The sequence below is a fragment of the Anthonomus grandis genome, chromosome 10 (genome assembly GCF_022605725.1).
Source record: "Anthonomus grandis grandis chromosome 10, icAntGran1.3, whole genome shotgun sequence".
Lineage (NCBI taxonomy): Eukaryota > Metazoa > Arthropoda > Insecta > Coleoptera > Curculionidae > Anthonomus > Anthonomus grandis.
The window spans coordinates 7,849,080-7,875,190 of NC_065555.1; the positions used below are offsets into that span (position 1 = coordinate 7,849,080).

A 26,111-nucleotide genomic window follows, 5' to 3' on the forward strand; every position below is an offset into this window, starting at 1 on the left:
GTATACTGGTGGCAATCAGCCAGTATTACAAATTAAGATATTACTACTGAAAATATCGAAATTCATTGAGGAGTCAGGCAAGGATGCATCTTATCTCTTCTGCTCTTTAATCCAGAACTCCGAGATCATATTTACAAAAACTTTTCAAAATCAAGAAATCGGAGTAAAAGTAAATGGAATGCCAGTCTTAAGCACACGTTATACAAATGACACTATTCTTGCCAAGCATAATAATAGCAGCAATAAACATAAACGAAAAAAAAATAAATTTATGATAATTATCAGGAAAAAAAGTCAAATATCTAGGAGTATCAAATATCTACACACGGATATGATATATACACTATACACAATGATACTCGGAGAAAGATAGAGAGAGATATTTGAAAAATGGCTTACCTTGGTCACATTTTCAGATACGATAGATACCGGTTACTACAACTGATTCTGGAAGGAAAGAATGAAAGAAAATGGGAATTGGAAGAAAATAGTAATAGTAACATCAGACAGTGGACCAGACTAAGAACGATAGAAGAACTTGTTAGCATAGTAAGAGACTGAAATAAATTCCAACATGTTGTCGCCAACATCCATTAAATCCATAGGCAGCTCGTGTGATTAATTGATATATTACAACAATTTTTATTCGAAAATCATACATATACTTTATTTTAAATATAGAGAAAAACATTGCTAGTATTTTGATTTCTATAAAGGTCAATTTTCTTCAAAGTAGCATGGGGCAACATGACGGTTATACTTCAGTCATATTAAATACATAAATCCTGGTGCTCCATGCTGCTTAAATAAGAGTTGCCTAATTTTTTAAACAATCTAAAAATATACATAAATACAAACTATGTAATAGTTATGAAATTAACTCTTTAATATCTACAACAAATTATTTTCTAGATAACAAGTAAACGTTCATAGGTTCAGATTTTCCTTTCATCTGCACAGGCCCTCTGTATTCAAAGTGGAATTGCTCTTCATAATTATCTTCTCGTAGTAGAATTCTAAAACATGAATAGTCCAGTAGGATCATCATTATTTATTATGAAAGAATAATAAGAATAATAATTCTGCTATACCCTTTTGGGAAAAATGTTTCTCAAATATAACAAGACTAGAATTCTGCAAGAAAATATCTACACTAGATGGCTTATAAAAAAAAATGAATTAGGAGTTACTAAAGTAGGCTACTTAAGTAAAAAACGCCTTAATAAAAACGAATACAATAAACAACTAGTTAATAATATAAAAACGAATACAATAAACAAGAGTTTAAGGACACATCAACGTGCAAAACATTTTATTTTCATTTTCTGTTCAATTATATTAAACAGAAACTGTTCCTGGAAAATCACTTAATACATTAAACGTTAATCTGATTTTAATTTAGCAACTTTAAGGAGTTAAAGAAAAACTACTACTCATAACTACTACTGCTCATAAATTTCGTTCTACAAATACATTTTACCAACTGTCGAAATTATTAAAATTTTATTTGTAGAATGTAGTTTTCCTTAAAAAATTTAATTAAATGTTAGACTTTTATCTGCATTAATTAATAAAATTATAATGCCTTAAAACAAAGAACGAGGAAATTAAGTAAATGAATTTGATAATAAGTCTAATTAAATTGGTTTGTTATATTTAAAAGAGTATTTTAATAAATCACTTGACTGTGTGTTAGGTAATCTTAACATGCAATTATATTTAGTTAAATTAGAATAAATAATAAACTTACTGATAAGCATCTTCTGACACGTTTATTTTTCCTGGCTCTCCTGTAGTCTCAGTTCTACTGGTTAAATTTACAGTGTTACCATAAAGGCAATATCGGGGCATTCTTTGCCCGATCACTCCTGTTACGACTTCGCCAGAGTGAATACCAATTGTTATTTTCTAAAAGCATAAATAGAAAAAACTATGTGGCATCTTAAAAGTTTTTAAATTAAGACTATTTATTGCTTTAAAAATTACAAACCTGTTTTAAATGATATACTGTTGAATCAAGGGTATTGAAAACAAGGTTGAGTTAAGTTAACGTATTTACAAATGTTAAATCAGCTTTAAATTACTTTCCTGTAAATATTCTTTAAATTTCTTCTTGCTTTTTCAATGTTTTTGTTAATAAATTGTGGCAAAATAATTATGTTTTATAAAAAGGTCCTATATCTAGTGAAAGTAATATTAAGTATCTATCTATATTTGATGCAATTTAAAATATTTTTTTCTAGTGCGGTTTTTGAGTTAGTTTTTATTATTTTTTCCGTTTTTTCTTACGAATTAGTTCTCAACATAAATGACAATATTTCTAGAGTCTTATTAAAAATGTTGTTTTATTCTTTGGTTATAGGATGGTGAGACTTTAGAGTAGTATATTGCATCCTCTTCCATAAAATTTTTTTTTACGTCAAAAATGTAAAAAAATTAAATACGGTATGCAAAACAAAAATCCAACCTTATCTTGTTTTTTTTTCCGAATTTTTTATTAAAAATGTACTTATTCATTAAGCAGATACATTTCATGAATTTCAACATCTTTACTCCACTTATACTAATAAGAATAGAAATTAAATCATGGTCACTCTTGAGAATTTGTAACTTTTTATTTAAGATTTATACTAAAAATTCAAATTAATATTTTCAATAATAAGAGATTCCCCTTTTACTGAGTTACTTATTGCATGAATCTATTTTTATTACTAATTTCACTTTTACAGTTTTTATCTTTCAGCTTTCTGACAAATCCCTTAACCCTTAAGCAACTTTAAAATAGTTCCTGAATAGAATTGAAATTAGAGGACCACCTGAGTTCTAATTATTGCTAGACTTAAGTTTTTATAAATTTTAGATCTTTCCTACATTTTAACTGCCCTATAATGCAAACTAGATTTCTTAAGATTTCCATTTGTTATTTGAATGTTTTCACTGACTGCTGGCCTATCACTTAACCCTTTCGTCCCTGAATTAAAATATTTTAGTATAAGTAATAAATAGTGTAAAGTATTATTGTTAGGATGCCTAACAATGAGTTTTTATTAATATAAATTTTTGTCAATAGTCAGGGAATAGTGGAGGGGGTGATTCATATATGTACCAGCAGGTATTTATGGTGGTACACATGTGTACCAACAGGTATGATCAAAAATTTCATAAAAACAGAAAAAAATGCTATACCAACATTTATTTAAAAAAATAAATACAAAAACGGCTTTGCAAAGTAGAAAATGAACCTAATTTTGGTATGACATAACATAAAGCAGAACTTGCACAATGGAATATTGCACTCTTGGCAAAGAGTTTTTGTTCTTGTTTGTTTTTTCTCTTTAGAATACCTAGTGCATCTTCTTCTGGTAATGCTGAAGATTCGTATAATTTTCTTTTTCTTGAAGAAGCGCCTTGTTTCGGTAATGGTAAGCTTGTATATCGTATACCTTCTGCTACTAATTCTTCTGCAAGTGTAGTAAGGAAGGAAAGAAAAGAAATGCTCTCATTTTACGTCTCAGTTGATTATACATTATATACGAATTTACTGCACACATATTGAGGAATGTGTAAAACACCTTTTTTCACCACTTTGCTGATTTTCGATCATGATCATATAGCCCAATAAATTCATCAGCCCGATCAACCCCTTGCATTTTTTTTCTGTAAAAAGAAATGGCCTCTGGACATTCGATATTTTGTTGTTCACCGGTTTTGCTTTTTTGGATAATTGTTGTCAAATTGGGCTTATGACAGTTACTCATAAGCAAAACTTCCTTTGTTTCCTGCCACTTTACACAAAGTAATCCAGAAGAAGTGCATCTAAATTGAGATTCCCCTTTTTGGAGTTTGTCTCCCATAATTGGTACATTCTTGCAATTGGACATGCAAGTTCCTAAGGCTGCATAGTCTAGTGAAAGTAACAAATTCACACTTGTAAAAAAGCGATCAAAACACAACACAACATCATTTTCTTTAACTGTAGACGCAAGAGCTGTTACGACGCGCTCTCCTAAAGGTAGGGATTGATTTTTAGCGGGAATTGGGTTTTCTTTTCCAGAATATACATACATATACAGACATACGTATAGCCGGAATCTGCATCGCAGCGAAGCCATAGTTTTTTGCCCCTCTTGGTTGGTTTGAGGAGCATATATTGTTTCAAAGAAGATCGACCCTTGAATTTGGTCATAGATTCATCGGTACTTTGATACTGGCTATTCTTGCGACATTTTGGAAATGTGTATTTGTAAATTTTTGAGCTCAAAGTCATGTAACAATCTCTTGAAAAAGTTTTTTGAATTGTGCTATTTCCCATTAACTCCTTCTTGCTCCAATAATTTTTTAGGCTTGGGAGGCGATTGTAGCACATAATGAACATGCAGCCAAATAATTTCCGTATTTCTCCTTTGCCAGACATTTTCTCATTTCTTTTTTTTAATTGGTTTAGGATTTTCAGACGTTCATTTATACAATTTGCAATGTGCAAATAAAGAGAATAAGGAAATACTTTATGAAAAATTTGCATAGGTGTCAACTGCTTGGTGATATCTGGAGCCAGCATACACTCTCTTTCAGGAGGAAGGATTTTAGCAGACTCAAATTTTTCGTCAGGAATGACCCAGTCAAGAACTAGGTTTCTATCAACAATTACCTGTGGTAGTTGCGCAGAGTTTATGCCTGAGTTTCGATGCACAGTGGTTTGCCTTGTTTCCGATAAAGACGACGAAGACATATCGGACGTGATACGTCCGTGCCAGATTCTTCTTTGGAATCTGGTTCATAATTATCACTGGAGCCAGCAGAAAATGGTTCCGAATCTAAGGATTCTTCAATGAGCCTTTCCAGCTCTTTTCGTGAAAGCGGATGGCGGCGATCCATATTGAAGCTGAAATCAAATAAACGTAATTACAGACCTGTTGGTATATATGTGTACCATCATAAATACCTGCTGGTACATATATGTACCACACGAACATACACAAAACTACAAAAATAAAACATAGTTTTGACCTACCTTTGTAACAGCACTGCACTTGCAATTGAATAATAAATAAAACCTAATAAAAAAACTGCCTAAATAAGCACTTTGAGTGTCCCAATTAACTAATTTTATTGCAGCAATACTGCCGCTACTAAATACACGTGCTAACTAAATCAACATAACCACACATTTACCACAATGCATATTGTAGGAACACTGCGGAAGCCTGATACACCGGACCAGTACACATTTATACCAAATAAAACGCTTTATTTTACAAATAGGAATTTTTAAATTTGCCTGGTACATGTGTGTACCGTTCGGGACGAAAGGGTTAAAGTAAATTACAACTGAGGTTAATCATATGTTGACAGTTTTCTCATATATCTTTCCATTTTTATAATTCTGTTTAATTGGTTAGTTTTTACTTTTTCTTACTTATGGACCACCAGACAACGAACCAATTTTTTTGAAAACCTTACATTCTACAAACACCAAGATTCTACAAAATTGAACTTTAGGATTATTTTTTTCTCTTTATATAACCTCGGTGTCAGACATGTAGAAAGGAGAGACTTATGACAATAGAACTTCTGATAGGACAGTTACCTGAAGTTTAAGTTTGTATACAAATAAGAACTTTGGCCTTATTCGTGTGAAAATTAGTAAAAGCGCCAAAATAGATGAGCAAATCAATATTTATAGTTATATATAAAGTATTATGTTTTGCCTTTAATATTCTCTTATTTTCATCTATTTATGTAGAGCAAACAATTGACTCAACTATTTTAAGCTATAAAAGTAACTTAAGGATTTTCCAAACCTTTTAACAGGAAAAAGCAGTAATTTAAAAATTATGCTTACCACTGGTTCTCCATCAAATATCACAGAACTCCCTAGATCCATCATATCCAATGCCAACTTTGCAATATTCTTGGCATGTGAGGTACACGGCTCTGGTAAGCCACTTACAGCCATGTATTTATCTCCTACTGTCTCAACCTGATAATTTAAATTATTTGTATTTTAAAAATTTATTTCGTAGAAATTTCGAATAATTTATTTTTATTTATTCAAACTTGTAATAATTAATAATTTAATACACTTGAGGATGATATATATATGAATATTGTATATAAAAAAATATAATATATATAAAAATAATCAAAAAGGTACTAATTTTACTTAATGTGAAGTATTTTAAAAATTACTTTTTAGTCCTGCAATATTTATCCTAAATCCTCTAAGGAAATCGGCTCTATATCGTACATATTATATTTTAAACAATGACTCCATTATTGACCAATCTGGAGATCCTATTAATGTTAAAAAGATTAATAGGTCATGGACAAGAAAATGGTCTTCTAAAAATGTCTTACAGGAAATAAATAATGCTGTGATGCAGTTAATCTTAAAAAAAAAAATTAACGGATTGTACCTGAATGTAATTTTAATTGTGCCGTGGTTTTTGTTTTTTTTTTGTTGTTTTAGTTTTTGTACACGTAAAAAACATTTTTTTTAATAATATTTTTTATTTACTTGAAATTACTTTGTTTTATCTCTGTGATTACTTAAATCCATTTCAGTGTCCTGAGGATGACCTAATATAAGTTGAAACGTCGACATTTAAGTAAACAGGTTTCTGTTTTATTTCTGACCCCACCGAAAAACCCTCCGCAATAATAAAGCTCAATAGTTTTCAAAACTTATTTTTCAAATTGTATTACAGTACCATGAAGAACAAAGAAAAGAAAGGAATTTATAAATTTTCTAGTCAAGCTTCACTCAAATAACCCTGCTCTCCTTTAACACTATTTTCCATCCTTTTTATACCCCTAACCGATGATTACTTGAACCACCGAGAAGTAGACAAAAATGTTCTAATTTGAAAAAATCCTCACTCCAATACACAGTAGGCACATCAGAATGCATAAAAGGTATCTCTTGCTACAGTACAGGGTGTTTCAGAACTATGAAATCAAACTTCTAGGGGTTGTTCAGTGCAACAGTAGAATCCATTTGAGTATAGGAACCCATGTCTGGAAATGTGTCACTACGCCACTACGGCCCTAAGACGCGTTTAAATTTAGAAAAAATATTAATTACCTAAATAGGATCTGATGCATTTATTTTTACCTTTTATATATGATACCATAACAACAATTGTTCAAAATATCTTCTAAAGACTCTACATGTCCCCCACAAGAAAAAATCGAGCGACGTTAAATCGGGTGACCTAGGAGGCCAAGAAACTGCTCCACCTCTGGCAATCCAACCGTGCCCAAACCGCTGAGCCAAATACTCGCGTACTTCTACAGCAAAGTGAGCCGGCGCTCCATCATGCTGAAACCACATTTGCTGTCTAACGTTTAGTGGAACATTTTCAAGGAGTTGAAAGGAAATTGTGCAATGATGTGATCCAGAAGCCATCGATAAAATTGAACTCTAGGATGATGATCGGCTGCAGTCATACCTTGAACTTTCTGGAAGTGGTAAGGATGGAGTTGTTGCTCGTGTAGTACCCGCCAGACAGAAGCGTTACTCGTATTCATATTCTTAGCGACGTCACGTGTGCTATTTGGTGGTTCATCGGCAACTCGCTGAAGCACCTCTTCTTCAAATTCGATCGTTCTTACGGTTCGAGCAACACCAGTATCATGTATCTTAGGCTTAAACATGCCTGTCTCAGCGAGCCGCCGATGAACCGCAATAAACTTTTTGTATCCAGGATGCTGTCGTTCGGGATAACGTTCATGATACAACCGCGATGCTGCTTATGCATTGCAGTTTGTTGCTCCGTATGCCAAATGCATATCCGCCAATTCTTGATTGGTAAAGTTTTCCATTAGTAATAAATGTTTAAAAATTGTAAGCTATAAAATTTTTAAACATGACATTGAGACTTGACATCGATAAGCGTTGATTTTAAACAATTGTTGTTATGGTATCAAAAATAAATGTAGCAGATCCTATTTAGGTAACTAATGTTTTTTATAAATTTTAACGCGTCTTAGGGCCGTATTGGCGTAGTGACACATTTCCGGACATGGGTTCCTATACTCAAATGGATTCTACTGTTGCACTGAACAACCCCTAGAAGTTTGATCCCATAGTTCTGAAACATCCTGTATACATATATAACAGATACATAGACTACTACATACAGAAAATATAACAGAAGATAGTTGATGGACCATAATAGTCTTCCCGAATGAACTAAGGAAGGCAAAAATCGAAAAATACAGTAGTGTTAGGTCATGGATTTAAAGCTTAGCGTTTGAGCATGTATTCCATTCATCTGTCGAGCTATTATCAATTTTAGTTTCTGGACATCAATCCATAGCCATTAAGAAACATGCTGTCTTGTAAAATTGGAGGCAACCGTATTAAATATCCTCATTAACTTTCTTAACTAGATTAATCCCATAAGGATGAAATTCATGCTTCCTCACAATAATTTTCTTAGCAGGTTACTACGTTAGTTATCCGATAACTCCGATACATTTTATAAATTAAGGGTGGAATGATTGCGATATGACCCAAAACTTCAATTACTAACTCCTCATTTATGACAGGGTTTCTAGTGTTTCTTCCAACTTATCCTATTTTGTGAAGTGTGGCCTCTTATTGCAAATAATAAAGCCAATGAGAAAATGTATATATCTTAGCTTTTCTTGAATATATATTATTTGGATCTGTTATTGAAGGCATAGTAAAATTTAATTCCTACTAATTCATATCATAAACATGCTTTTAAATAGCTTTTCCTTGCATTATTACATTTCAAAGAATAAATATTACTATTTCTAAGAAGTCCCCGAGATTCATATTCTTTTTTGCGGTAAAACCATCCTCGATAAAATAAATAAATAATAAAACACGTTCCTCAAATTTAAAGTGGCTAACTCTTTAAATTTTAATTTAAAAACGTAGCTGTAGTAGCTGTTATGTTAAGAGAGCATTTAAAATTTTGGTGGTAGATAGGTTAATAATTAAGATTTAAAAATTTAACACTAATTTATTCCTTAGTGCGATCTTTGTTTTTATTTTTTACGAGATATCTATAAGATAAGAAAAATAAAACAATTATTCACAATCGAATTTATGATTGAAACTGTAGCAGAAGTATTGCAGTAAGACATGTTAAGTTAAAATACAATACACGTCAATAAACTGGCAATACATAATCGACTTCTGCCTATAACTGGTAATTATTTGATTATGTAAATATTACTATGTTATGTCTGTTGACCGGAAATACGCATATTTTACACACATGTCAACGTTTCTATAGTAGTTATGTAGATAGGATAAAAGAATAAAATAAGACGCTAAGATATAATAATAGATGATACGATCTTATGCAAGAATAATATTAATGATAATTTCTAATCTAATAAAAATATTAAAAAGGTGTTTTAATGTTAAATACAGTGAGAGAGATTTAGAGTTGAGTTATATCGAGCATCCGATGATGCGATGGTGATAAATCATTCCATTAATCAGAATACGCAACGTCATTTAGTTTTTAACTTTTCAACTTCGATGAATAATTTGCTATTGAAGTACTATTAGATATAGGATGAATGGAAACCCAAATAACTCAAAAATAATGTAAAATTGTTCCTTTAGTAAATATAAACTCAGTATTTAAATCTATAGGAATTCTTAAATAATAGTACTAATTAGAATTTTTGACTAAAAACAAAGAGACTTTTATCATGAATTAATTACATTACTACAGTATCTGAATTGATGTGAATATAATGCAAAGATACCTTATAAATATTTGGGTTTAGCTTCGGATCAGTCAAGTCATCAAATTTTGTGTACAAAGTATTTAACATTTTGACAATTTTCATTGCTCCATGTGAATCAGCATTTGCAGCACAATATGCTATAATTGTAAACTCACGATTAATTATAAATAGAAATGCAGTAAAAATTAATCATACAGCTTACCTGAAAAGCCAAATATTCCAGAAAATAGGAGAGTCACTGTATCATATCTTTTCGCAGGTACTGGTCTCTGATGTCTTAGTTCAGTCGCCACGCTTATTGGTAGCACGGAATATAGCAATCTGAAATATTGCAGAAATTTATTATAGGGAAAAATCTATAAATCTGTTGCAAGTGATGATAAATAGGAGTTTTGAATTAATTACTTCTAGGATTTTAAAACAGTTCAACTAAAACATGTTACAAAATAAGAAGAAAAAAGAGAAAAATTAGAGTTACTGTGTTGTAGTAAATTAATGTACAGATGTATGTGAGATATAATATAGATTATAAAATGCTACAGACAAATTTAGAAATTCTTTTAAAATATCCAAGTTATACCTGATTAAGTATACCCAACCCTATGAAGCGCTTGATCATCACAGCTCCAAGTAGGAATTCATCGTTTATTATTAATATATTTAAATATTTGCGACCAAAATTCCAAAAAATTATGTAAAAGGTTTAAAAAAAAAATTAAAATATGTTTTTATTTTTACAAAGTATATTTAGCTTTTGATAGTATGAACTATATTACAAAAATAAACAACGTTACTAGAAAAAATGAAAAATTAAACAAAAAAATTAATTTGGTGAAACCTCTTAGCTTACTTACTGATCAGTTTTCTTTTTCTCAGTTTCCAGCTCTCTATACGTCTGCTGCAATTTATCCGTTAATATTTCCAAATTCCTGGTTAATTTATAGTCCGCTTCAAACTGTTCTGACATAAGTACGAGATCTCTTGTAGCATCGTGTAGGGGAATATCGCTTATGTATAAACCTCGCCTAGTAATAAGAGAAAAATTAAATGAAAAGTCAAATAATAATATGATCATAGTATTAATAAACTTGCCTAGTTAAATCATCCAAATTGACAACACTTGGATAACCTAAAAACACAACCAAATCGGTCTCCGGGACGTAAAGCATTTGTCCTTTCAGCCTTAAAAATCGATATTCAGCAGGAGCATCCACAACCATGGCACCATGTTTCGTTTTAAGCACATAAATAGTATTAATGTGCGAAAGAATATTTTCGAAAGTTAGCTCCAGATGTGGACGAATCTGAATAAAATTTTAATTAAATGAATAAAAACATATTATTGATAACATTGTAATCAGACTGCTAACTTTGTTTTTATTGCAATATGTAATTGATCATACCACTAACCGGGTCTAAAATATCTGTAACCAAGCAGCCATTTTCTTTAACCTTTGGAATTACTCTAGCAACAGTAGTACCAGTTTGAACGATCTCTAAGTTACGATCAAACATTATATGAAATGGAAATACTTTTCGAAACGTGTTTGCGTTAATTTTTGGTTCTAAAAATGAAAATAGCATAAATCATAATGAATAAAACAATACTGTAGGTTTACCTAAAGATAGTGTCTCTATTTTGTCAATTTGCGGTAGTAACGGTCTTTCTGGACCAGATTTCTCAGTTATCAAAAACTGGATGTGATCACATTCCTCTTTGGTTTTTAAAATCTCGATTTCAACCTCTGTATGGTGCAACTTACTAGCAACTGTCTAAACAATATAAATTGCAGTTAAGCGAGTTTTCTTGAATGATTAGAAATTATTCGTAGTGAAGTTAACAAATTTGCTTAATACCTTTACGATACCTATTACAATATGTTCTAATCCAGGTCGATCAGAGTAGTAATGAAGCACTAAGGCGCCATCTTCTGGACGTTCGGTGCATCTAAAAGATGGCGCTCTCATTCCAGGATAGAGAGTACCCAGATGATCGTGTAAAGCATCTAAATTCTACAAAATAGTTTACATTACCGTTATCTTTGGATAATATAAAAGAAAAGTTTTGCATATTTTACGACCATTTTTTTTAATATTTAAAGAGTATGGCATAGAAAATAGTATCTTGATATCTCTATTGATTGTAGGTAAATTCTTTCCTGATATATAAAAGCTAAATCTCTCTCCCTCAGTCCTAATAAATTAGAGTAGCTGAATTGAAATCAACGAATAAGAATCCCCAAAGGATCGGTGTTGATTCTTATACTTTTTTTACTATATATTAATCATTTTCTTTTGATTAGTTAATTGTTATTCATTTTATTCTTTTTTATAAATAAGTACAGCAGAATGAGCTATAGCAAACAAATTATATGCTTAAATTGACAGTACTTTTTGTCTCTGATCTGCTACTGATGATCTTGCAAATTATTTAAAATTTTACTTTTAAATACATAAGACTTAGCTTTAAAAGAGCCAGCCAGATTCTCAGCAAGCGCAAATTTACGTTAGTGGCTTCAATTACAATTTTAATAAATTCCTTATGTTTTTTAAATAAATCTATTTGCTACTTGTCTTAATGTACCTACATATTTTTAAAATAATATTTTAGTTTTTTGCAGAAATTCTTAAATGAAACATGGATATACACTTATTATTGTCATAAATCTAGTAGTGAAGAACTATGTTTCATTATCTTCCGATGTTTTTTTTTACACGATTAAAGATTTTACACCTTTCCTACGTTCTTATTCTTTCCTCGATTATATACTTAAAATTTATACGACTATTGGCGATTTGCTTGGCGCATTCACCTTTTATGCGGGTATTTAAATTTTATTCTTTATAAGTAGTATGATTATATTATATTTATTACTAATATTTTTATGATCCTTAAGATGCTTAATTTGGCATTTGTATTTTTAGTATTTATATAAATTGACCAATGTCACAAATTTTATAATAGTTTTTATAGCTGATATTGATTATTTTAAAAAATTGCCGAAAAGATAGGCGTAACAAATATAACTAAGTAGTAACATAATTAATTTTTAAATAGCTACAAAAACGTGTATTAGGATAGTATTAGGGTTTTTATACTTGTAAATATCATCGATAATAAAACCCAATGCTGACTTATTAAATTGATTTAGTATATGCTAGGATCCGATAAGAAATATATATTTCTTAAGTAATTAATTATAATAACGCCATGAGGCAAAGATATTACCTTATAAATCAATAACGGTTTATTACTACAACGTCAGTGGAAAGAGATAGAGATACTACTAAAAAACCAATTCTTGTGCAAGATTTGTTCAACTTGCAAGTGCGATTAGTAATATTTTTTTTAAATTTGAATTTGCCGCCTTGAAGTAATATAACTGGGTAACTATAGTGGATCCAAAAAAAAAGTCCTATATAGATATTATGCGTGCATTGAGCACAGTAACCTGCATTGCTTCTATTTAGACAACGCGTCGTAAAATTTATTTTAATTACGAAACAATAAAAAATTATAAAATTAGAGTCTGATTAAGCGTTTCATTTTGAGTACACTCTAGTTAAAAGATGCTCTTTAATTTTAAAATAAATATGGCCAAATTTCTAAAAACAAATAATACTTAATTGAGGGTTTCCCTCAATTAAATAATGCCTAATATTTAACATAAAATAAAAAAGGTTTTTCTATGCTAGAATATAAATAGGTCATTAATAAGGTACTAGAATTTTTTACAAATTAATAATTTTTGACAAATTTACTTTATTCTTACATTATTTCCTTGGTGCTTTAGATACATTCTTATAAAAAAAATCTGGAAATTAAGGATTGGTGCGATGCAAACAAATCATTAAGTGTAGTAACTGGTATTACTTTGGTTTTTAAATGTTCAATGAACAGTGTTTAATGTGCCTCTTTTAAAGTATCAATCTAGCAAATTTCTGAGTTTAACAATGAGTGAATTGAAATTTTAAGAACATATGCTTAAGTAAATTAGAAAGAAAAATTTAAAATTTTAAATTAGAAAGGTATACGAAACTTCTTAGAACTCTATCTAGAATATAAAAATAAATGTGGCTTTTTGTTAAAAATAAGAAAGTTGACACTGGTTACTGCTACACGATATATCTGGTATTTCTAAGCCTCTGTTGATTTTTTTATAGTAGGTATTAATCAACAGCTTTTTATTTGTGATAATAAATCTTGCTTCTGAATTTATTCGTGATACTAGTTTTTGCACATTCAATTTTTCTAAAGTGAATTCTATGTATAATACCACATATTTTCGATAAAGATTCTAGATAAATTTATATTTGAGTTACTATAAAATTAAAATAATATATTATATTTATGACTTACCTGTAGAAAATCCCTAGGAGTAGCTCCCAATACTTGTAAAATTTTATCATACCCGGATTCCTGACAAAATTCGAAAAATGTTTTTCCGAACAATTCCAAAATTGTATTAGCCGGGATTTCTAAAACAAAAATAGTATTTTAATAAGACAGTTATTTTATAAAAGAAATTTATAGCGAAAAAAATATAAATCATAATATCTATTTATTTAATCGCAATGCATATTGCTATGAAAAATATTTATACAGGGTATCCTAAAATATATGGCCAATCGTCCGGGCTTGGATAGCTTGCAATAAAAAAAAAGAGTTTTTGCATTTTTTTCAACCATTCAAGATTTATTTGGATAATTTTGCTTTTGATGGTTGAACTCTTTTTAACATTGTTACTACTTTTTATATCTTGTATTTTAATGATAAAGACATCTCTACAGGTAAAAACTTAAAATATGCTTTATTCAAGAATAATAAAATGAAAAAAATTGGACCTTCTACAATTGTTCAATATTTGTCTTTATTTTTTCGTAGTAAAAAAATCATTTTTTCTAATAAATTTTCACTATTGTCATCTGGATTAGCATACAATAAGGTTTTTCGTAAATCCACAATTTTTTTTTTTTAAGTTTAAATTAGGTGATCGAGAAGACCAATGTATGGGCAATGTACCCCTTCCAACCCAATAATTTACATTTAATACATGATTTACAAGTATTTATAATGCAAATAAAAAGAAATAAAACAAATATTCAGGAATAGATCACATAAATTTAAAGTCCAAACAGGATCTTTAGATATCTTGCAACGTCAGTCAATGTAAATAAAATTAAAATTTCTCCCACGAATTATCAGGAGCATTTCTGAATGCAAATTTGGTTAGAGTTAGAACAAATTGAGAATTTCCGGATAAAAGAAGAATTTTTTAAGTTATTTTTGTGAATTTTTCATTTTATTAGTTATTTTCTTTTTAATAAAAAAAATACTTGAATTTAGTTAAAACATCATATATTGTTATAAAATAAGAAGCTATTCCTTAAGGAAGTTAATCCTTAGGAGATTTTAAGAAAAATAGTTTAAACACGGTTTAGGGCTAAACTCCTTGACTTTTGAGATACAGAGTGTTAAAATCTTTAAATAGTAAATAAATAAATAATATAAATGATAAATTTAATTTCTTGACTTGCTTTCTTCCGACATGCAATTTTCGGGAAAAACATAAAAGCAATGTTATGCCTGGTCAATTTATAAGTAAAAAAACATAAATTTAATTATTTCTTAAACAGATGGAAATTATAACATATGTACATTATTTTACCATTACATTTATTAATTCTAGAAGTCTAGGGGTACTTTAATGAAATAGTTTCTTAAAATTTCATACAGGTTTTGAGGATGAATTAATTACTTTATAAAAAGTATATCAAAATTATCCTCAGTTAATTTCAGAAGTATCTAAAGTATTATAAAAAAAAATTAGACAGCCAAGGAAAAACAACAATGTTATTATAGAAACAAGGACATGGACAAAATACACAATTGATGCCAAACAGTTTTGACAGATATTTATTTCAGCACGCAGCTGAACGTTCACTTAACTTAAATTTGAATAACATAAAACCTTTTTAACGTATAACTATCACGGTAAATTTCACAAATTCTGAGTTTGATAATATGCACTACCTCTGTACAGGTAGTAATGTGCTGACAATAATGCATTTGACGCCAGACGATTATACCAAGAGCGTTTTCCAAATAGAAAAATCCAGATGCTCGAACGTTCTTAAAAACTCACAGAAAGTTATGTAAAACAGGATCTTTTAAACAAAAAAAAACTACCTTAAAGGGGCACACTACACTATACGGCCACCAGGAACCGAGGAAGCTGTTTTAATTTAAGTTGAAGAAAAGTACCAGAAAAATTGGGATATTTTAAATATTACTCATGTTCTAGTACTCTCATAAGTTTCTGCCAATAATTTTTTTAACTGGATGCCAAAGATCCCTAATTTGAAGTCAAAATTTTAATGCACGGATGAAGCCAATTTTTCCAGGAACTTCACAACAACCCGCATGGCATCGCCCACTACTCAGAGAAAATTTATGGTCTGGAATTATTTAATTAGTGATAATTTAACTAGGCTTTATTTTATACCAAGCAGACTGAATGGAAATTATTATCGCCAGTTTGCTGAACAGGATAAACCGAATTTGCTAGACAAGGTCCCTATTTTTGCGCAACATTATAGCAGGTTTATGCATAATGGTGCACCTACACACTTTAGTCTTCAGGTACAGGAATTTTTAAATCAACATAATAATAATATTTGGAAAGGGGGTAGAGGATAACAATCGTGGCCACCTAGATCCTCAGATCTAAACAGTCTTGATTTTTTTCTGTGGACAATATCTGAAGACGCTGGTTAACAGCACTTCAGTACTTACCAAAAAGAAGTTAGGAAATCGCATAACAGCTTGTTTTGATACTATCAGCGATACTTGCATTTTTCAAAAGGTACAAAACTCAATGAGGTGAAAAGCTGTAGCATACATTATGGAAGGTGGTGGCCACTTTCAAAAGGTTATCTAAACTCTTTTCATTTTTGTTTACGTATTGTTGTTTTAATTTTATGGTAAAATAATGAAAATACATATGTTTATAATATAGAAAAATTAAATTTAGGAAGTTATTACACATTGAAATATTCCGAACATATTTCGTATGGTTGGCATCCAATGGTGAGATCCTAGAAGAAGAATGTACCGAATTTTTATCTGAAGACCTTGGAGGTTAAATTTGACTTGGTAGTTAAACGACACGTCCAAATAATCACTCATTAATCATTGCAGGATTAAAATGCGGTTACTTATTTTTAAAGAATTATCAAAATATTATTAAGGTATTTTTATTATAGATATTTTAAGCTGATTTTATTAGAATAAGCTGCTTATTAATAATTATTAAATGCTTGATGAAATGCAACTGAAAAAAAAATTAGATAAATATATTAAAAAGAGACTTAGATTAGGCATATGCTTAGAAGATATGCAAAACAGATGTGGCAGAAGTGCGAGAAAATTTCATCCGTTAATAAAAATTGTGTGTAGTCACTTGTATAATGTTGAAAAACCTAAGTAAGTGCATATTATTATCTAAAATATATGGCAATTTTTTACATCAAAATTATTATAGACAGATGGACCTGCAAAGCAGAACATTTTTCATATCTGTCACTAGCTTCACACACGATTTTAACATTTAACAGATTCGAGTTGGAAGATATCTAATGACGATATCCTTATAACAAACTACGCCCAGTACGCTACACTAAATTACATTTATATTTGATTTCTGACAGTTTGAAACAATTCATTGCAGCTGTAAATAAGGCTCTAATACTTTATGCTGCAGTTGCTATGCAGGATGTATAATAAAAAATGTAAGTATGTTCTAATATCGAAATTAACAATATCAAATTATGTTTTATTAAACAATTTGATTTTCAAGATTAAAAAAAAAGAAAAAGAAGGAAAGGAGAAGATTGACAACTAGGGTGAGAGAATCCACTATACAAAGGAGCAAGGATTAATTAAATTAAGATCCTTTTTTTCGTTCAAGCATTTGGTATACAATTACCTGCATTCATGCGATTTTTTTAGAAAATAGTTATTTTATGCCAAGAAAAAATGGACTTATCCATAACAAAAAAATAGTACAATCATTTCAATTTTTATTGATAAATAGAAATGAAAAATTAAAAGTGCATATTTGCTATTTACTCAAAAATTCACTGAGAGGGTCATATGAGAAAAGTATTAATACAAAAGTTATAGATTTTTATAATCTATATAACTTTTTAAATATTTTTTTTCTGTAAAATTAAATATTTTTGTCACAAATCACGGAAAACTAGTTTTCAACACATTTATACCTTCTCCGCCTGGTCATAAGTAAGTTATATCCTAAAGATTACTAACTTATTTCATTCCCGCTGAGTTTACCTTGTAGGAAACTTATTTCTTAGATATATATTGTATGCGTGGCCTATAAGGAAAATGCTGGAATCCTTATAGGTTTGTTTTTTATCATTTTTTTATATATTATTATAATAAAAAACTTTATCTCTAACAATTTAAGATAATTTACCTAGTATACGAAAATATACAATATATACTGAAATATACAGTACTTACGTAAGACTTCAACAGCAGCAAAAATTAGGTTATAAGTTAATTCATCTTCGTATATTTGCCGGACAAGGAACTGACCTTCCATTTGCACATCCGCATTTTTTCTATAATACAATGACATATATAAAGCTCATTATAAACATATTAAGAATATTAAACCTATAGATATAAAAACTAAGATTAAAAGCTTAAGGATTATTTTTTATATTTGAATCACTTACTTGATTGTTTCCCATGTTTCTTCTCCAAAATTTCTCACTACCAACAGCTCCAGAGCATAGTTAACAAATCCATACTGTAAATGAAAATAAATTACAGATTGTCTGTGTCATATAACAGATTACCGATAGAATACCATTGCATAGGTTTAGTTCATTCTAACTGACATATAGTGAAAACAAGATGAACCATAACGTTATATATATCGGGGGCTATTTGTGATGTAAATTTGTATTTATATTTAAACCTAGTACATATTTATATATATACAGTATATAGATTTGTGGTGTATTGTGTTTTAAAGTATTAGTGGCTATGTTTATTTTCGGCCTTAATATACAGGGTTAATTTTTTCGGTGCAGATATTTGTCGAACATAATGTGATTTTTTAATTATTGTGAAAACGATTAATTCCAACAATATTTTTGTGCTGCAATATTTAAATGAGTGATAATGGATTTTTTTGTGAACTACCTAAAGTGATTCGCGTGTGCATTTAAGGTATGTAAAGAATTAATTAATTGTACAGTATATTTGGTATGATCCTTCAGGGTGTCAATCTTGGGATGGTTGTTTGAAGAATATTTTTTCCTAAGTTCTAAGTATAGTATATGCTAACTATTTTAAACTACAGCCTGTCAAGTATTTTAGAAAATATATTTTTTACAATATTTCAAATTTCTATATCTGTTATACAAAGTCTAGCCGACATAGCAAACAACCGTTGATTGAAAAGTAGGTTATTATAATAACCTATTTTTCAATCAATAATACAATAGCCTTTTTTTGATGTATGATTTTTCTTGACTTTGTCTACTAGCGTCCGTAAGGGTTGTAAACTATTACTAAAGGCATATCCTATTTTTGTCTAGATTTGATATTTTATTTTTATACTTGTATGAACAGTAAATCATATGCTACGCCTTGATATATGCCAATGCATATAACAAGGTCATTTCATCAAATAGTCGAGGTGTAGTAATCATATTTATAAACTAGATATGTAAATCCCTTATAATTTTTTTAAATGCCGAAATTTTCTCCCTTTTGTAAACAGAATAGTATATGTTATACGTATATTCTACAATTTAATAAATATACCTTAACTATATGAAGGGTACAGGTTAAAAAGGGGGAATGTCACTTTTTGCTCATTTTGAGCTGTTCAGTCCGTTCAACTTTTAATAGACAGAAGTATCACCTAGTAATATTATACAGGCGAAAAAAGGGAAGAGTCGCCAGATATCGACAATTTAAATTAAGCTGTACTGGCAAAAAAGGAGGAGAGTCCGCGCGCCACATGCTAAGAAGGGGGAACGTCATAAATGCACGTTATTCAGGAACTGTCAGAAGGCTCTCTTGACTGCAGTTACTTTTATTTTCTCATTGTGTTTACCGGTTCTGGTGTTTATTTATTGTTCGTCAAACTTGTGGAAATATAAGTGACAAGTCGTATTTTAATATTGTAGTGCTAATAAACAGTATAAAATGAATCCAAGTGTCAGTGACAGTGAAGACTTTGTTGTTATGCCAGTTCAGGAAAAAAAGAGAAAAAGTTACGGAAGACTAACCGATGTTTCTAAAAAAGTTAACCTACAAAGCCACGTGACAGGAAGCGACTGCCAATGTAAACGTCTCAAGTGTTTTGATAAAGTTCCACTTAGTGCTAGACAAAAGATAATAAGTGAGTTTAATTTATTAAAATCCGTGGATGAGCAAAACATCTATTTGTGTGGACTTATTGGTGTCTGTTCTGTACAAAAGCGACGTCCATGTAACGCAGAAGAAGTCGCAAGATTATATGAGAGTTCATTTGCTTATCAGATTGCATTGTCAGAATCTCTTTAGATGGCGAGACAACAGAAGTACCAGTTTGTTTTAAGGCTTTTCTTTCCTTACATGGTATAACCAAAAGCTTAAAATTCTTCAGAAATCTTTGAAAATGATTGGTAGCGCCCCAATTGATAAACGAGGAAAACACTTAAATAGGCCTCTCAAGCTGAAACAGGAAGCTAAAGTTCTAGTAGTCAATCATATTAGTTCTTTCAAAGGATGACAAAGCCATTACAGCCTAAAGGATTCTTCAAAAACCTACCTGACCGAAGATTTAAAATCAGAAAAATGTACAATATGTACAAAAATACCGTTACAGATCAAAAATATTGTGTGTCATATAAAACATATAGATCTATTTTCTCACCAGACTTCAACATTTCATTTGGTTACCCAAGGTCAGATACGTGCAGTATCTGTGACGAATACTTGGCAAATATTAGGTCCCTAGAAACCAAAATAAAGAATGTGTCAGGAAATGCCATAAAAAAACAACTAGATGACAAAATCACTACCCTCCAACAGGAAAATATACTTCACAAGCATAAACTTGAAGTGTTTTATTCAAGAAAAAAGGCTGCAAAATTATCTAGTCGGGAGAACAGAGAAGCAATATGCATGGATTTTGCTAAAAATCGGCTAGTGCCCAACATCAGCACAAATGATGTTTATTATAAGAGACAGTTATCTGTATTCTCTTTTAATATTCATGTTTTGTCGACTAGTCAAAGTATTTTCTATACTTATCCTGAAACAAACGGTCGAAAAGGCTCTGACGATGTATGCTCGATGTTGCATCATTTTGTTTACAACTTTCTACCTAGTAGTGTTCGAGTCCTCGATATATTTGGCAAATCATGTGGGGGACAGAATAAGAATTACACAGTTATCCGTTACCTCCATCACTTAGTGCATGTGCAAAAAAGGTTTGATAAAATCAAGATCAGTTTTCCCATTAGAGGACATTCATTTATGGAATGCGACAAGGATTTTGGACTAGTTCAGCAAAAGTCCCGTATGGAACTTCCAAATGAAAAATCTTTTGATGTTAGGGAAATCACTTTCGATTTTTTTAAATGCTGGACTACACATTTTTCTATACTTTACAAAGTGTCCAATGAAGATCCAGCCCATACGTGAACTAAAAGTCGTTAAAGATCATCTCAGGCTTGTCTACCATTGATCAACATGGAATAGTATGTGGGAATCGGCTATTTTGATTGAACCGAAGAAAAAATTTATCAATAATTTACCAAACAATTTGTTCGAATTACCAGGCCAATTATACAAAGGTACCTAACTATACACATAATATTATTTTCCAATGTTAAGGATGTTTTATCTATTTGCAGGACTACTGCCTATAACACTAGCCAGTAAGTATAATGACCTGCAGTGCTTAATGAAATTCTGTCGCAATCCAGCCGCTAGAAAATATTTTTCTACATTAAAACATACCAGAAATGTCAAAGACAAGGCTTCCTTTCCAAAAGCTTCGTGTGTAAGAAGCGCAAAAAAAGCGTTTGAATTTTTTCTGTATCTTTCCCAATTAAATAAGAAATTCGAAATAACCTTTGCTGTTTTGCTTTAGAATTGCTTGTGTATAAAAAACTGATAATACCACAAAACTACAGTGAAAATATGTGACATTCTCCCTCCTTGTTCGTTACAATCTGTACTTTCTTCTTGTTTTTTGCTCGAAAAATTTTTTTAAATGGAATTTCTTTAATATTTTCTCAATTCCAATCCCAAATAGACATAACCAATTAAATCCATTAATACATTTAATGCAAAGTAATAAAATAATAAGTTATTGGGTTTTAAAATTAAAAATTGATTTCCTGAAAATCAACGATTTTTGACATTCCCCCTTTTTAACCTGTACCCTTCATATGCGGTTGATAAATGTATAAAAACTAGATAGACTTTTTTATCACGTATTCGTAAAAAGCATTTTTCTCTCAGGCAATTATATTCTGGAAAAAAATCGTTTATTAATAACTCTACCTTTATCCCCCCACCCACCCCATACAACTTACCAGTAAGAAATTGTTTTCAAAAATCATTGTTTTCGAAAATAATACGCATCAATAACAGCTAGTTTCGCTGTTAATATCCATTCCAATAACACAATTTATTTAAATTTGATAAAGTTATTTATATGTATAATTATAAATATTTAATACAAAAACAGTGCTATTAGATTGGATATTATTGACGAAAAATAGTGATTTTTCAAAAGAATTTCTTAGTAGGCAAACATTAGGGTTAAACACAGGTGGGAGGGGTAAGGGTTGTGTTGATGAAAAACAATGTTTTTGCAGAAAATATATATGCAATATTTATTTTAATGACACTGTTTATTTAAATTTGATATATTTTTATATATGAATATTTATTATAAAAACAGCGTTATTAGATTGGATAAAATGGATTAAGAACAGTGATTTTTCAGAAGAATTTTACCAAATATTTTTTAGGTATAATAATCTTTAGCTAGGTTTTAGATATCTAATTTAATATTTTAACAATCAAAGCTAAATATATACATGTAAAATAAAAAAACACCCACCATGTTAAATAACCAACCATAATAGGGTAATGAGAAATCGTGACATTAAAATTTTTTACCCTAATTTAGAGCAAGTCTTTTTACTTTAAAAGTCCTAAAAATGTTTTTTAAGTAAAAATCCTTAGACATAAATTACCCTACTTTTAACAATGCAGAATCTTATCCTATTTATATAATAATTATATAACAAACAAGACTAACTAAACTACAAACAGTACTTACCATATTAATGCTTTATGTACTTAAAGACTAAAACAAAATATATGTCAGATACTTCCTAAATAGTAAACAAGACTGACAATTCGAATAGCCGATGGAAAGTTGGAAAGGTAAGGCCGCAATCGATATCTAGACTAACGCAAGCGTAGAACTGTTGTGTGAGAAATTTATTAATGGGAATTTTCAAAGATAAAAAAGGTAATTTTTTTTACATGAGACATAAAGGGGAGCTTTTATGTAAAGGTAATAACAGAAGCTATAGAATATATTATTAATATAATATCCAATAATAAATCAAGAATATAAACCAAAAAAAAAATAAAAATCCATATTCCATGTAACGTAATAAAGTTATTGAAGCTGCGGGAGGGTATTTTATGATAATTATTTATTAGTTTTACTACAAATATAAAAAATATATTTTCTATCTGCTATAACATAAAATAAAATTTATGAACAAAAATCATATAAACTTCTATATCCCCCTACCGCTTTTAAGGCTTACGTGATTGCAACTCAAGTTGTCTGAAACAAAAATGCGATAAGAAAAATTAGAAGCCTGGCTGTTAAGCGGTTCGTGAATTTGATGTTATTTGCGCAAAAATTGTTGGGTTTAAGTTAAAAAGAACACTTTTTAGACCTATTTATAATAATAACATAAAAAATAATTATAATAATATTAACGGAAAAGTAGAAGGAAACGGCATGATAGATTTTGAAGCACTACATATAAAACAGATCCAGCAACTTTGGAAATTCTTGCTTTGTAAACAAACATCCTTTCACCAGGCAGTTTGCAATTCTAACAAAAATTACACATCGTTTGATCTATCTCAGCTAGTCTAAGTATTTCCTATTACAAAATAAAGAGGAAACCTAATACAAGGAGAGCGACTACATGGAAAACATAGATATAACATACAGCACAACCACATATCAAAAAAAACTTTTATACAAATGGCTGGAAGATGGAAGACTTTTCTCTAAGACTAAAGTTGATCTCCTCGAAATACATGATCAAGTTATACAGCCACGCAAAACTACCAAAAATATATAATAAAAGATCCAGATGTACACACCGATCAATGCGTAAATTGTCACAAATATAAGCAAACGGTATGTCATAAAATTGGTGGAGGAAAAAATCTTGACAGGGACAAAATAGACCAAAAGACACAAAATGGCAGGAAAAATTATTCATAAGGCAAATATATATAAACTCATCAAAGAAGATCAGGATTATTTCCCAAAATAAAGAAAAATCACCATGGATATATCAATACCTAATGACCACCACATTCAAACCAAATATAATGAAAAAATAGCCAAGTATATATGGAGTTAGCCACAGAAGTTCAGACTTTGAAAATAGAGAAATGTAATCATTATACCACTTATTATTTTACGAGCATCATACCACATATCTTCAATATCCATCTTAAACAATTTGATCTGTTATCCTAAAAACATGAAATACAGTACGAGCAATTTAAGAAATACACTCTAAGACGACTTGGTACAGGGCATGATCTCAGAGAACAAATACTAATAAAATTTACGGCTTTGTAATTCGGCTATTCTCTAATATAAGGACTTCCCTTATTTAAAAAGATATTATTATATACAACATTATTTTCATCTAATAATAGATTTTTCAATTGCTTTTCTATTAAAATCACAGCTAAAGATTCAAGAATATATTTTTCTGGTTTTTAAAAATAAAAACCAAGAAGAGCTACTATATAAAAAAACCTAAAATGTAAATTTTTAACACAATAAAAATCGTATTTTAGATGAAATTTCAATTGACAACTCTATTTTTAATTACACTCCTAAAAATCTAATGGACCCTATACATTTTTTTTCATGCCCGCAATAATTGATATTTCTATTACGTGACCACATCAATATTAGACGCGCAAGCCTTTAAGCCCTAACAATGATAAATTCATTAAAAGCTTACTCTCGAGGGCTTCATTTAAATGGCGTTTGTATTAAATCTGCATTTTTTGCTATTGTCATTGCTGGCGAACAAAACTGAAACCGTATTATTAGTTATGAAGTGCTTTTTCGAAATTTTTGTTTTTGCCGAAATTATATAAAAGCAAACTTTAAATGTAGCAGGCGGTTTCTTTTATATTTAACGATTTCGATAACGCTTCACCAGATTAAGAATGGCTTAAAATTAATCAATTTATGTAAACTTGCCTTAATCCAAAAGTTAATGATAGGTGAGCTGCAGAGTGAATAAGTTGTGAATTTTAAAATTTTCAAACACGCTCCTTTAAGTGATGTTTGTCTTTTAAACAAGCACTCGCATTTTTACCAAATTTTGTATAAGTCCTTATACTGATGATTAATATTAAATTTACGAATTTTCTTCATACCTAGGCATGGTAAAGGTGCGGATTAAGGTGAAAATGATAATTTTTTATGAATGGACAATTTTTATATTAAAAAAAAGGGGGTTTTACACATGTGTAACATACAAAATTTTTTTTACTACCGAAGAAAACATTAAAAAAAAATACCGACTTGCTTTACGCGCTTAAACGACTTTACAATAAAAAAAAACGTCAAAACATTTTTTGACAAATTATAAAATAAATGTCAAATTAGTTTTTACTCACTAATGCGTAAAAAGACTTTTTTAGGCACTAGTGCGTAAAATGTGAAACTTTGCACTCCTTGTGAATTATAGCTGAGTACTTTACGCACGGAAGTAGAAAAAATATTTTTTTAGATCTGACAGCTATTGCAGAACTAAATTTATAAACTTATATGCTAGAAAATATTTTTTTATATAAAAATTAGTAACATGTAAAAATTCTAATCAAAATTCCTTCAAAGATGAAGGAACCGCAGTTTTTTAATAATAAAACATAAAATAAATTAATCATATATTAACTGGTGATTTATTTATTTCTGATATAAAGGCAAAAATATATGTTAATAATAATATTTAAAAAATATAAATAGTAGCACCAT

At 29.8% G+C, this 26,111-nt stretch overlaps 1 protein-coding gene and 1 long non-coding RNA gene across 2 annotated transcripts; one reads left to right on the forward strand and one right to left on the reverse strand.

Moving 5' to 3' along the window:
• Positions 1-476: 476 nt before the first annotated feature.
• LOC126741037 (guanylate cyclase soluble subunit beta-1) lies at positions 477-23,228 on the reverse strand. Its single transcript, XM_050447308.1, has 14 exons — positions 23,127-23,228; positions 18,502-18,575; positions 18,284-18,384; positions 14,099-14,217; positions 11,596-11,751; positions 11,358-11,511; positions 11,149-11,303; positions 10,831-11,042; positions 10,593-10,763; positions 9,941-10,059; positions 9,757-9,875; positions 5,843-5,980; positions 1,751-1,908; positions 477-1,016 (listed from the first exon to the last, which is right to left on the reverse strand). The coding sequence occupies exons 1-14, from the start codon at positions 23,127-23,129 to the stop codon at positions 902-904; spliced, it is 1,794 nt and encodes a 597-aa protein (XP_050303265.1). The 5' UTR covers positions 23,130-23,228; the 3' UTR covers positions 477-901.
• On the forward strand, positions 17,164-17,883 carry LOC126741038 (uncharacterized). The gene is made up of 3 exons (XR_007662092.1): positions 17,164-17,224; positions 17,283-17,529; positions 17,598-17,883. It is a non-coding gene; the product is annotated as an uncharacterized LOC126741038 (long non-coding RNA).
• Positions 23,229-26,111: the final 2,883 nt, after the last annotated feature.

What these genes read in the sequence shown, in the direction of transcription:
- LOC126741037 (XM_050447308.1), bottom strand. An exon ending in TTGTAATAGGTATCGTAAAG is followed by an intron (nt 11,512 to 11,595) that starts GTATTAAGCAAA and finishes TATATTGTTTAG; the next exon opens with ACAGTTGCTAGTAAGTTGCA. An exon ending in AATTTGGATGATTTAACTAG is followed by an intron (nt 10,764 to 10,830) that starts GCAAGTTTATTA and finishes TCTTATTACTAG; the next exon opens with GCGAGGTTTATACATAAGCG.